Here is a 13,941-nt window from a genome sequence, read left to right as displayed (position 1 = left end):
AAAATGAACCCTGATTCAAATTCTTCTAGTTCATCTAGTTCAAGGTTATTTGATTACATGGTGAACGACTATGTAGAGTGGCATGAATCAATTACCTAAAGACGAGAAGAAGAAAAATTGATCGAGGAAGCGAATAATGCAGCTGTTGTTCCCCTTTTAACCTCTACTCACCAGGTCCCCTTCACTCTAAACCTACGTACCAAAGGTGGTATGTACCAAGAGATATCGAGAATATGCTAATATGAAATTATATAACTACCACTTTAGTCCCCAACCACAGTACACAACCAATATGTTCAGCCGACGTTTTCGGATGCGTAAGAATGTGTTCACACACATTGTTAATCAACTAAGTGAAAGTAATGTTTACTTTCAACAAAGGTTGGATGCCATCAGAAGACTAGGTGCATCCCCCCCTCTAGAAATGAACTGCAGCAATTTGAATGTTAGCATATGGTATATCAGCCGATGCACTTGATGAATATCTTAAAATTGCATCAAGTACTGCAAGGGAATGTCTCGCTCGATCACTTTGTTGAAGGGGCCGTCTCTGAATTTGGACCGGAGTACTTGAGGAGGGCGAATACTACGAATATTGAACGACTCTGTTGTGAAAGTTATAGTCGTGGATTTCCAGGTATGATGGGCGGCATTGATTGCATGCACCGGGAGTGGAAAAATTGTCCACGTGCTTGGAAAGGAATGTATTAAGGTAAAAGTAAAACAACAACCATGATCTTAAAGGTCGTTGCTTCAATTCACAAGACTTATGGATATGGCATGCCTTTTTTGGTATACCAGGTTCTTGTAATGATATAAATGTTCTCCAATGATCACCGGTGTTCTCTTATATATGTGAGGGCAGAGCTCTAGAGGTTAGCTTTAATGTCAACGGAAATACATACAATATGGGTTATTATATTACAAACGGTATCTATCCGAAATGGGCAACATTTATCCCAGCAATCAAACACCCACAAACCGCTAGACACAAATTATTTACCAAGAAGCAAGAGAGTTATCGAAAAGATGTTGAACGTGCCTTTGGAGTGTTACAAGCTCGATTTGCAATAAAGCGTCAACCAGGTCTAGCATGGTCAACTGAAATTTTATGGAAAATCATAATGGCTTGTATTATCATGCATAATATGATTGTTGAAGATGAGCGAGATGGATATTTGCATTACGATGCATCTGAATTCATCAATGATCAACCACAAAATGTAGTTGGGTCATCATCTGGTAACAACAATCAACCATTTACCGTGAGAAGTGGACGATTGGATAGGCTCAATTTAAGTGGTTATATGGCAAATAGAAATAATGTTCGTGATTGGGAGACACATATTGCATTAAAAAATGACTTGGTTGAGCATATATGGGGATGTTTCAGCAACGAATAAAGAGATGAGCAATGTCGCTTTTAATGAAGATTGTATTTTAAATTTTTATGTATCTCTTTGTTTTAGAAACTATGTAATTTAAATTTTCTATTACTGTTGTATTTTTCATTTCAAAAATTTGCAAAACAAAAAAAAAAAAAAGCTTACATATTTAAGTGATTATTAATATTGTAGTAAATAAAATGCTCTAATTAAAATAATAAAAAAACAATTAACAATGTGTTAATTTTATTACATAATTATATATGTAAGTTCAATAACTACAAATTAAGAGAAAGAATAAATGATGGGGTATTGATAAAATTAGGAGAAAGAGTGGAAGTAGTGATAGACCACTACCAGGTATGGGCTCGTTGGGCCCATACTGGGGCAAAAATGTAATTTCGCATATTACTTACGATTTTGTAAAAAAGTAGTCACTCTCCTGTTAATAGCAATATTCAATACTATAATAACAATATACAAATAAAAAATAACAGTATACAAACCAATAATAATAGTATACAAATAAATAATAACGGAGCACCGACAAAGAAATTAACGTCATCAATTTTGACCAAAGTTAGACAATTTTCAGCATATAACTCATCGTTTTTAATGGCTAGATCCATGAGTCGACAAGGAACTTGTCTATGTTTGAAGATCATGAAAATCAGTCGGAAGTACTCCATAACATTGCTCACTCTTGTGTTTTTGGGTCATTTTTTTGGGTGGTTTCCGGTGATTTCTAACGGAGGTGGTTGCATATTTCTAGGTTTCGACCAAGGTGGTGGCTGGTGGTGGGTTTCTTGCTGTCGGAGGTGGAGGTATGGTGGGCGGAGGTTTGGCCGATAATGGGAGCTATCCATGGAGGTGGGGAAAGGGTTTAAGGGAGGAAGAAGATGAAGAGGAAAGGGGAAAAAAAGGGAAAAAAAAGGAAAATAAAAAATTTTATATTGTGGTATGGACAACTATGAGCCCAAACCTGGTAGTGGGTTATAGTTACTCGAGAGAGTGGTGAATAACCTTACCATTGTAGATAAAAAAATAAGTTGACTCATAATAGTAACTTTAAGATAGTGGAAAGTGAGGTGGAAGATGATTTGGAAGAGAGAAATAAATAAGGTGACTTGTAATGGTTGTGAGTTACACACCATTGCTCATGCTCTTAAATACATATAGTTGGTGATGGAAGAAAAATAAATAAATTAAAGAGTGTAGATAAATTAAGAGGAGAAAAATTGAATTTGAAACCAAAGAAATTATGATGAACTTGAAACCAAAGAAATTGTGATGACGTCAGATTTTATTTAGCTGGGAAAAATATTCTGATAAAGCTGCCACGTGGACAGTGATGTTAATAGTTGCTACTTTAGTAATATTTATAGATGATATGGTATAATATTAGATTCCCAACTTTCCCAGAATGTGATTATCTTTTTCGAATAACTATATATAGGCGCATAGCACCTATATGTTTGGTAACATATACGGTGACATTCTTGAGATTAAGTTAAAGTTTGTCACATGAAAGTGGGCCAAGGGGGAAGGGATTTTGGTGGAAAATATGATGGCAAAAAGTAACACTACATACGTAACAATACACAAAAAATACTATTAAGACAACTTATATTTATTGGTACATTATACATGCATAATAGTACACATGAATGTACCACTGTAGCATAATAGGACACATGAATGTACCATTGTGGTAGAAAAACATCAAATGGAAAAAAAAATGAAAACCCCAAAACGCTCTTCTATATAAATGCTTAATAAATATTTCTTCTATTTCTTTTTAATTGACACGTTTCTGTAATCACATTTGCCAATGCACAAATTCAACCGTTAATATCTTTAATTACCGATTACCAAAAATTATAAAAAGTTGATATTTTGAAAATATATATCGTCACGAATCTAACAAGACCTCACATGACTATATTTTTAACTAGGTGAAACCCCGTGCAATGCACGGATATTGACTAATTATAATGAAAATATAATTAGATATTAAAAAACTAAATCGATTGATCAGTATTAAACCGTATGAAATACAGTTCGTATTAAAAATGAAATACAGTTCGTATTAAAATAATAAAAACATGAAAGAGAAAATATTTAAATATGTGATAGTTATAATGTGCAAGTCGATATTTTAGGAAGTTCACTTTAGATTTTATATAAAATAAAAGTCATAATCTAAAGGCAATCTTTTTTTTTTAATGCAATAATATTTTTTTTAGAAAGTAATTTTAGCGAGAATTTTTTTAATAACGCATTGACAAGTGTTTTCTTAGATTCGATTTTAGTAGTATATAATTGATTAAAAATGAAATACAGTTCGTATTAAAATAATAAAAACATGAAAGAGAAAATATTTAAATATGTGATAGTTATAATGTGCAAGTCGATATTTTAGGAAGTTCACTTTAGATTTTATATAAAATAAAAGTCATAATCTAAAGGCAATCTTTTTTTTTTTTTTAATGTAATAATATTTTTTTTAGAAAGTAATTTTTGCGGAAATTTTTTTAATAACGCATTGACAAGTGTTTTCTTAGATTCGATTTTAGTAGTATATAATAATAATTGATAATTGATAATTGATAATTGATTGATTACGTATAAATCACAAAACAAAGTCAAATTAAAGTGTGTAAATATTATTAAAGTCAAAATATATCAACTAAAAAAAATTGAGGTCGTTTGTGCTAATGTGCTTTGCCCCTATATGCACTCATCTTTTTCATTCTCTCAAAGTGAATTAAAAGGATATTTAATAAATAAATAAATGAAAGAAAGGAGTGTGAATTAAGAGGATATTGGAGCTTTTCACGTGCACCCCTCTCCCTGTCTCTTTCCTCCATTGAAGCGGCTACTCTGAATTCTCCGTTGAAAGCAGCTTTCTGACCTTTCTCTCTTCCATTGAAGCCTAGGGTAAGATGACTTTCTTAATCATCGAATATCAATTTCACAATCTAATGTTAATCGTTCATTTGATTCAATTTAGGGTTCTTCTAAGGTGAATTGATTGTTGAACTATTGGTTATAATCTATTCACTGAAATGCTTGAATTTTGGTAGTGATATTCTTAAGCGAGAAGAATTTAATTTGATAATTGAGTCAAATTTTTTGCTAATGTGCTGCAAACCCTTGAATTATAGGACGAAACTATGTAAATGGAATTTTTGTTCCCAAACTTACTACTTGTATTCCTTTGTCTGGATTAGCCATTCTTACAATGAAAGATTTCGAAGGAAGTAATGTTATACGAAGCCGAGGTTAGGTTGGAGGTGAAATTTTTAATGAGGATGCAAAATGAGAGCTAATAATGCTGGATTCTGAGATCAGTAGATTGTTGTTCAGAGATTATTGTTTACTCCATATTACTTATGGGCAGTAATAAGAGATGCATTCTGATTAATATTTTGATGAGCGTTTGCGTATTGAGCAGCTTGATACTGTGAGTACTCGTAGCAGTAAATATGAATATATTCTCTGGATCATATATTAGTATGAAAGTTATCTAATGCAAATGAATGATAAGGACAAGCATATATGTATGTACCCTTTTTTTCAACTTAAATGTTAAATGTTTAATTTATTGGTAATTTAAATAATTTACAATGAAGAAGTCTAGATTCAGGACTTGTCAGTTCTTGTCTGCATTCCAAATACTGTGTAGTAAACTGAGAAGGGTTGTAGACTTGTAGATCTTAAAACAGGTAAGAAGATTTTTTCTGTGGCTAGGACCTTTTTCACCAAGAAAAATAATTTGACGAAACTGAGAACATTAATTACCTGTTTTTTTATTAGCCAACAATGGTTCAGTTCCATTTAGTTTTTGTCTGTTGTAGCTTCATTTCTGCTTCACTTTTCCAATTTGCTGCTTCATCTGTTGATTGTTACTCAACACGTATCTTTGGTTATTAAATGAGAACAACTAAAACCATTGTTTTGAGCATATGAGTAACTGAGTAATTTGGAATCATTTTTTTTATTTATTTTTATAATTAAATCTGCTGCATGTTTCAGCAAAGAAATGTTTAATGTTGTTGCTACATATTTTTTTTCCTGATGATATACTGTTTATATTAATGATTATGTATTTATGTATACATAGAAGACATGGATAAGCCTACATATCTCAAGTTCCTTGTTTCAAATGCTGCTGCTGGCTCAGTTATTGGCAAAGGTGGGTCAATGATCACTGATTTTCAGAAAGACTCTGGGGCTCGAATTCAGTTGTCACGCAATCAGGAATACTATCCCGGGACAGCTGACAGAATAATTATGATATCTGGAAAGATTGATGATGTATTGAAGGCTATGGACCTTATTCTCAACAAATTGTTTAGTGAGGTAAAGTCGTGCTGGAAAATTAAGAAATTTGCAACTTATTGAATGAATTCTTCTCAGAAATTTAATGTTGATCAGATTCAATCTGAAGATGGTGATGATGCTGACCAAAGATCTAAAGTTAGACTTGTAGTCCCAAATAACTGCTGTGGTGCCATTATTGGCAAGAGTGGAGCCACCATAAAGTATGTCATATCAGATTTTCTTAATCTTGGAAGTTTCCCCAATTGCATTTTTTTTTTTCTGATCATATGCATATACTGGTAAACTTTTAACTTCTGCACGAATGATTTAATATTACAAAGCTAGGTACAGTTTTGGTTGGTTAGTCAATTAGTTAATTTTATACATCAGATAATTCTCTCCATTGGCACATCAGAGTTCATGAAATTCAGAATGTACTTTGTCTCCCCCCCCCCCCCCCCCCCTCTCTATTTATTTCAATTTGGGGCAGGAATTAATGTGATACAAAGTGAAGGTGAAGAATAACATGTAACAAATTAAAATGATAAAATCTAATATAAGAAAACTAAGGATGGTGATAATTACAAGTCATGATATATAATAAAGGTATGTATAAACAGAATCGTGCAAAGAACCATGGAGGGATAAAAGTCTAAATGCTTGGTGATGAGAACTATGACATATCTGTTTCACAACCAATCTACTTTATACATATTTGTCTTCGTTGTATTTCGTCACTTTCTTAATTCTGTATGTGCTTATTAATCTTTGCTTTAATGTTTCTGATTCGGAAAGAGAAGCTATGTTATTTGGACTCTTCATTTAATTAAATTACACATGTTGGACAATTGATGTAACTCTTGTACATGGGTGTGAAATCATTACCCGACACTTTGACTGTTACTAGGGAACCTTTATTTTGAATGATATGTACTACCCTTATTCCTTTCTGTTGGTTATGCTTCTTACTTTGTCCGTTCCTTTTTTGCTTTTTCCTGAATTATGAAGTTATTCTTATGCGCGCCCCATTTATAACATTTTTCCCTTACTTCAACCAATTTATTGGTGGTTGGGTTGGAGGGTTGACTGTAGTGGTTGAATCTTGCATTGTGTAGTGTTGTGTGCGTTGGTGGTCAATGTTGGTCAAAGATGGGTAGATGTGACTATGGATTAGATGAGAAAAAAGTGAGTGAAACATTAGCGGGGTGGGGGCAAGGAATAGGTGTAGATGACCTTGGCTGTTAGGAGAGGGGAAAAGGAATGATAAAATTTATCTGATAATCCTCTTAACCTTTCTAAAATACCCCAAACAAATGCTCCCTTAGTTTTCTTACACATACCCCACTTTTAACGCTCTGTTTTCTGTCCTCCTTGGTCTATGTAGTTATTGTTTAAGTGTAATTATTATTTAGGAAGTTTGAAATCAGAGGGAAAGAGAAGAAGAGGTTACGAATTGCAAAACTGTTGACATGAACTGTATATAGTCTCTAATTATCTATAGTTTAAAAGGCACATGCAAAAATCCTTTCAGGATGTGTTGCGCACGCATTTATGTGTGCATGTGTTGACATCAGTTGTTTTTTGTAGTATCTCATCAACGATTATTTTTCTTATTACCAGGTTATATGTATTCGTTCTGAGTAAAAAAAAAAGGTTATATGTATTAGTTCACCTAATGGTTTATGGTAGGCATTGCCTTCCAAGGTTTGGTTTCTGAGCTAGAATTTTACTGTAAACAGGTCGTTTATTGAAGACTCTCAAGCCGGCATAAAGATTTCTCCCCAAGACAATAACTATATTGGGTTGACTGATCGAGTTGTCACACTGACAGGTTCTTTTGAGGAACAGATGCAAGCTATTGATCTGATTTTGTCCAAGCTAACAGAAGATTCCCTTTACATGCAGTCCATGAATGCCCCTCTTTCATACCCAGGTACGACTGTGCCACCTGAGCGGTCCCTCTAATTATGTAGTTAGAAGTGGTCTTCTTTTATAAACCTTCTTCTACACTGTTGTCTTTAATGTCTGGATGTTAACTGTTAAGCTGTGCAGACAACAAATTTAGTCAAGATTTTCTATGTTGGTTATAGTCACTGTCCCTTCAAATCAGAATTAAACAGTGATGGATATGGAACATATTGATAATATAACGGTTTTTGTTATTTAAGTGCATGATAATGTAAATTATTATCTTGTCATAGGTTTATAAGTTTCCATTTTGAACTGGAACTTTAAAGCTGACTGAAGCTGAGTAATGATATTGCTTATCTTATGGTTTCTAGGTAACTGTAATCATATGATGTAACTATTAAACTAGAAAGTAGGTGGGAGGGTGGAAGTACAAAACAATAGGCACAGCTCCCCACAAAATGTTTTTGGAGGGTTCTGTTTTGGCATATTACTCTAATTTTGAGTATGAAACTATAAAGTTTGTCCAATGATCTAAGTCGAAGTACTCTACAGGAGTGTTCTTATTGGTAGCCAAAAGGCTTGTCCCCAAAATTGTAGGCTGTCTTTTTTTTCCTCCATGGGAATTTTGGTAGAGGAGAAACTGGAAGGTCAGATGAGACATGAGAGGAGCATATTTCAAGTAGACAGGTAGTGTTTTTGGTCACTATTAAAATCAACTCTTGGGCAGATCTTTTTTTAAGAAAAAAAATAAAAAAAAAAAATTAATTGACATTTTTGGTTGACTACTATTGTATTCTCTCTCTCCTTCTCTCTCTTTTTTAATTTTTTTTTTGTTTTTTAATAGATGTGTCATGTCACTTAGGTGCACTAAGATCAAAGTAGCAAGATTAATCTGTATCCCATCACCTCATCTGTGATAAAATTTACTAGACTTTTACCTAAAGCAAGGCAACTTGGTTTGTATCTGGAGTTGAAATTGACAAGATCCAATTAGATTTGATCAGATTTAAACATTATATGACCTATAATCATTAAAATTTTATAATAGGAAGTTTTACATTAAACCACCTTTTATGACCATATTTTTGTAGGAAACCACCTTATAAATTTTTTTTTCGTAAAAACACACCTTAATCTAAAATTTTTTTTGCAAGGCCACACCTTTGGCCGGAAAACAGACTTTGACCTTGGTATTCCGGGGTTGACCCGATCACGTGCCTCGCACGTGACACCCTAAAACTACTAACCAATTTTCAGGTGGCCAACCACTTTCCACAGCCAACCAAAAAACCAGCCAACCAATTTCCCCCACCCACTGCCAACCCCTGCTAGCTGCTGGCGCCGGCAACCACCTCCCTAACCCGGCATCGGCGATCCTGCCCCCTTCCCTTTTCCCCAACCCATGAATTCTCTCTCCTCCTCTTCCACCTAACCACCATCACTTCCTTCACTCTCACCACCCGAATCCCGAGATCCACCACCACCCATTTTCCTAAAGCGCCGCCCACGAATTCTCTCTCCTCCTCTTCCGCCTATAGTGCCACCGTTCGATTTATTGACCCAGACCCAAACTCTGTCGTTCGTCAACCGCCATGGATGTTGCGCTTCACGAAGGTACAAGAATGGGTTTAGGAATTAGGTTTAGGGCTTGATGGTTGGGTTTAAGGACGGGAATGGGGAAAGGGAGGGGCTACGGTCGCCGGCAACGAAGGAGGGAGGTGGTCGCCTTCCACTGGAAGGGGGAGGGGGAGGGTGGCTCGCTGGGGAAAAGGGAGGGTTAGTGGTTTTAGGGTGTCACGAGGGAGACGCGTGGCTGGGTCAACCTCGAAATACAAGGTCAAAGTCTATTTTCCGGGCAACGGTGTGGCCTCATAAAAAAAATTTAGATTAAGGTGTGTTTTTGCGAAAAAAATTTTATAAGGTGGTTTCCTGCAAAAAAAATGGTTATAAAAGGTGGTTTAATGCAAAAATTCCTTTATAATGATAATAAACTAATTGAAAGCAGAGTTAAAGTATTGTTGCAATAAAAAAAACTAAGATTGAACTGATTATTCCGAATATGATTCTAAACTGTAGATTAGCTTAACTTGAAACTCGTCCAACCAGCCTGTTTGTCACGTGTAGATCAAGATACCAATTGAATGATAATGTCATAGCCTCCTTGTCTTTCTCAGTTAACCTCCTTCTCCTTAAGGGGCTGTGTGGTTGGGGGTGTCTAAGAAAGGGAAAGGTAAAATTTACCTTATATCCCTTTGATGATGTTTATTACACATATTCAATCATTCCCTTTACCCCTCTTATTACCCTATTTTCCTCTACTTTGATTCCCACCCCCCCCCCCCACCCCTCTAGGGAATCACTCTTTCCCCCAAAGTCCCATACTCCTCTTCACCCAACTACATCGACACCTTTGTTACTACCTTTGACCAACATTGAAGACACCATCCACCCCAAACACTACCGCCAAGCGACCAGTGTTTGAAAAAGCGCGCTGAGGCGCAAGGCGATCAGGGGTGAGCGCTTAATTAGGTTTGGGCGAGGCGTTTTGGGTTAGGCGCACAAAAAGCGCCCGAGGCGCACCCCAGGCGCACTTGAGGCAAACTTCAGCCAAAATTTTTTAACTGCCCATATACTGCGCCTCTCATCAAAGAGGTGCACTAGGCGCAGCAGAACCCCTCTTGCCTCGAGCTTTTTAATACATTGCTAGCGTCCAAAACCACTGCCAGAAACCATGGCCGCCGCCTAGCCACCGTCACCATTGTTTAACCACCGCCCAATCGTCGAAAACACCACCATCAACTGACCAACTTCACCGCCCACCCAAATCATCGTCAACCCACCCGGAAAAACCTACCCTCCTTGAAAACCACCCCACCCAAATCACTTTAAACCCACCCGAAAAACTCACCCTTCTCGAAAACCACCCCAACCAACTCGAAATTAGCCCCACAACTACCACCCATCAATCTCCAAAATCTCTAGATTCACCACAAAAACCACCCAAAACCCCTATCTCTCTCCATAAACACCCCTAATTACCCCCAAACATCTAAAATAAATCCGTAACACCTTATAAACAACCTAGCAACTAGATTTATAAATTTTAAAAAAATATTGAGAGAGAAGAGCGCATCAACGGCGGCAAAGGGGGAGGAAATCAGTGGCGGCAGGGGCGGACAACAGGGGAGACAGTGGTAGGTCGTGAGGAGGGCGGTGGCTAAAGTGGTGGTGGTGGTGGTAGGTGAATGGTAAGATTGAAAGGGTAGAGCTAGTTGTAGAAGGAGGAGGGTAATGGTGGTTGCAAATGTGATTCTCTTTTTTTATGTAAAACAAACAACTATACAAATTTTAGGGATTAGCTTTCCTTTCTCCTCCTTTCCTTTGTTGATTCCATTCCGTTTACCTCGTGCAAACCAAATGACCCCTAAGATTGTTTTATTTAATCTCGTATGGACCTTCTCTCACCAAGGATCTAGAAAAGGGTGCTCTGCTTGACCCATATTATTTTTTTAGTATTGAGCTATTCTTTTATGACTGCTTTGCCTTTTCTCTATGTGCTTGAATGCTTTTAGAATATGAAGTTGGTTTCTTTCGTCTCTGTTTGCCTTTTGAAATTCTTCATTTTCAACAGTAACGAGCTATTCTTGTATGACTGCTTTGCCTTATCTCTATCTGCCTGAATGCTTTTAGAATATGAAGTTGGTTTCTTACCCTCTCTGTTTGCCTTTTGAAATTCTTCTGTTTTTTTTGGTGCCCCCATCCCTCTTTGTGGAGCGTATGGAATTATGTAGCTCCTATCTTCCTCTTTAATGATTTGCTTTTATAATAGGGTACATTGAATCCTAGTGAATTATTCTAATTTGCATTGTTAGGTGTTTTGTTTGCTGGTATTCACCGTGTGCCATATGCATATGTGCATCCTCCAGTTGGAACAGCAGCATACAATGCAAATTATGGACCAAATGGTGTTGGGGCAAGATATCTGAGTAACAAGGTTCATTTTGTTCCCAAATTTTTCTTTGTGCTCGATGAATTTAGTATCTTTTGTGTACATATTGTTTGGAGGGACTATATTGAACTTTGCTGTTTAATTTTCTCTGGTTAACTTGACTTTTGGAATAACTAAGAAATAAGCTCATCTATTTGGATCTAGTTTTAATGGTTCTCTCAAGGCTGGAGTAGAAACCGGGCCAACTTGAAAATTTAGGGTGACTTGCTTGGCAATATGAGGGCTCAAACCGCTCATAATTCCTTTTCCTTTTACTATAGTATTGTGTGATTTTTGAATGTTCTAAGCTAGTTAGTTTGCGCTATTCTTTTATTTAACCTTTTGAATTAAAACCATATAGCTTTACCTGACAATCACTTATGTCAAGCTCATGGATAAATCAGTCAGATTGTATCTGATTGCATTTTGTAAGACTGTAGAATTGAACCAGTGTGTTATGGAATATGGATTCACATAATCGGGCAATATATAAAGTGGGTAGATGAAAATTAATAGAAGGATCGAAGATACGTAATTAATTTACGGAATAATAAGAACAATAAAAGATAAGCCTTGGTCTCTCAATCTCTCCCAAAGTGTAAAAGAACGTGAAGGGAAGCACTCATTAATATTCATCATGCTTTGTCTCACACTGCTCTTATTATTCCCTTTGCCCCTCTAAGATTTCCCCATTTAATTTTTGGTTTGGTTTGGTTTGGTTTGGTGGAGTTGAGAGAAAATTGGTGGGACCAAAAGCAGTGTATGTCAGATTAGAATTGTGGCCCCTCGTGACTTTTTATGATCCAGGTAAACTTAATTGGATAAACTAGAAAGGAAACTGGACCCATAGTGGGACAAAGCAGTAGCATTTTTCCTTTCACTAGCTCACTTATCTTCCTCATGATACTACTCACTGAATTATATTGTACTACCTATAAAAATCTTACTCTTTCGCCAGTTCATTATACAGTGATACCCAATTTTCTCATCCCCCTTGGCGAGCTACATTTCACCGTCTGGGCTTTGGTTTTCTTGTGGTGCACAGTCTGGAATGAACTATAAATGAATTACTTGATTATACTGTTTCAGGATTACACGGCATCTTAATAATAGTGTTCAACCATTATATGGTCCAACAACTCAGAAGCAGTTGTTAAGGGCTTATGGAATTTGGCAAGTTGCTTGTGTGTTATCTACTGTTGTATTCTTTTGATATCCAAGATGCTTGCTCACATGCAGGAAGATCGAGGTAACTCCTTGACGATTGGTGTTGCTGATGAGCATATTGGTGTGGTTGTTGGACGTGGTGGAAGGAACATACTTGAAATCAGTCAGGTAGGTTTGTTTGTTGCAAATTGAATGACAAATTGTTCTACTGTATTACTGCTAATTATTTTATACTTTAGGCTAGTGGAGCGAGAATTAAGATATCAGACAGAGGTGATTTCATGTCCGGTACATCTAACAGGTAATATACCTGCTGACGTGACAAATCCTGTTTTCTTTTGGGAAGCTATATTGAACCTGCGTTGTTTGTGCTCTACTAACTGTAGGAAAGTGACAATCACTGGTTCACTTAGAGCAATTCGTACAGCAGAAGCCATGATTAATCAGAAAGTGGCTTCTGTCTCAGAGAGGTGATTGGTTTGATTCTGTACACTCATGTCTTATTCGCCAATGCTGCGAAAATCTGTCTGATATACTTTTATGTAGTTGATGAGTAACTTGGCCACGCCAGAAGTTACATATTCGTTGCTTGCATTTGAAACCCCAATGTTCGCTGAGGTCTAACGCGGAGCAGAAGCTGCAGTTATAGACGAGCTCATGGATACAAGTATACACGGAATTGTTGGTAAGGGTCGTTACTTGTCACCGGAGACAACTTCATGCCCTTCCCGAAATACGTTTATTTTTAATATTTATTCCAGGCCAAATCGCTTTTTGTACTTTCTGAGTAGGAGCTAATTGACATATGTTGTCATTAATATGCAATTGACTAATAATTTAATTGTTGCAGAGGTTTTGTTTATTCATTTATCCAACAATACAATACGGAGTACATTGTCCATTTTCCCATAAGAGATGTCAAGTTATCAGAAAATCAATCACTTTTTTATTTACTTGTGTTAAATAACTGCAAGTGGCATATAAGTCTTTTAGGACATATTTCACACCCTTCACTAAAAACCTAGGGAATTTATTTGTATATACTCATGGTTTTGACTTTTATCTTTGATACGCTTCATTAAACTTTGATACGCTTCATTAAACTTTGATTATCAATAGTACATTCAAACTAATCTAACAAAAACTGTTGTAAGTAAAACGTTA

At 36.1% G+C, this 13,941-nt stretch overlaps 2 protein-coding genes across 4 annotated transcripts; both read left to right on the top strand.

Moving 5' to 3' along the window:
• Positions 1-908: 908 nt before the first annotated feature.
• On the top strand, positions 909-1,403 carry LOC145575424 (uncharacterized). Its single transcript, XM_081633296.1, has one exon. The coding sequence runs from the start codon at positions 909-911 to the stop codon at positions 1,401-1,403; it is 495 nt and encodes a 164-aa protein (XP_081489422.1).
• Positions 1,404-4,167: 2,764 nt separating this feature from the next.
• Positions 4,168-13,643, top strand: LOC145576555 (protein BTR1-like). Of its 3 annotated transcripts, none has more exons than XM_081634293.1 (9): positions 4,168-4,325; positions 5,512-5,750; positions 5,826-5,932; positions 7,451-7,644; positions 11,549-11,616; positions 12,850-12,945; positions 13,017-13,078; positions 13,164-13,247; positions 13,324-13,643. In XM_081634293.1, the coding sequence occupies exons 2-9, from the start codon at positions 5,517-5,519 to the stop codon at positions 13,325-13,327; spliced, it is 849 nt and encodes a 282-aa protein (XP_081490419.1). In that variant the 5' UTR covers positions 4,168-4,325; positions 5,512-5,516; the 3' UTR covers positions 13,328-13,643. The 3 variants fall into 3 exon arrangements, with proteins under 3 accessions (XP_081490419.1, XP_081490417.1, XP_081490418.1); XM_081634291.1 differs by having other exon boundaries at positions 11,495-11,616; XM_081634292.1 differs by having other exon boundaries at positions 4,169-4,325; positions 5,515-5,750; positions 11,495-11,616.
• The last annotated feature ends 298 nt before the right edge of the window (positions 13,644-13,941 follow it).

Source organism: Chenopodium album, chromosome 13 (genome assembly GCF_948465745.1).
Source record: "Chenopodium album chromosome 13, dcCheAlbu1.1, whole genome shotgun sequence".
In the NCBI taxonomy this organism is placed as follows: domain Eukaryota; kingdom Viridiplantae; phylum Streptophyta; class Magnoliopsida; order Caryophyllales; family Amaranthaceae; genus Chenopodium; species Chenopodium album.
The sequence above is the reverse complement of the archived record's forward strand: the minus strand, read 5'-3'. Positions and strand labels throughout refer to the sequence as shown.

Bases quoted from the DNA above. Each gene is read 5' to 3' on its own strand.
- LOC145575424 (XM_081633296.1), top strand. From the start codon at position 909: ATGGGTTATTATATTACAAACGGTATCTATCCGAAATGGGCAACATTT.
- LOC145576555 (XM_081634291.1), top strand. From the start codon at position 5,517: ATGGATAAGCCTACATATCTCAAGTTCCTTGTTTCAAATGCTGCTGCT. The intron at 5,751-5,825 runs GTAAAGTCGTGC...AATGTTGATCAG, and splicing joins TCAACAAATTGTTTAGTGAG to ATTCAATCTGAAGATGGTGA. The intron at 5,933-7,450 runs GTATGTCATATC...TACTGTAAACAG, and splicing joins AAGAGTGGAGCCACCATAAA to GTCGTTTATTGAAGACTCTC.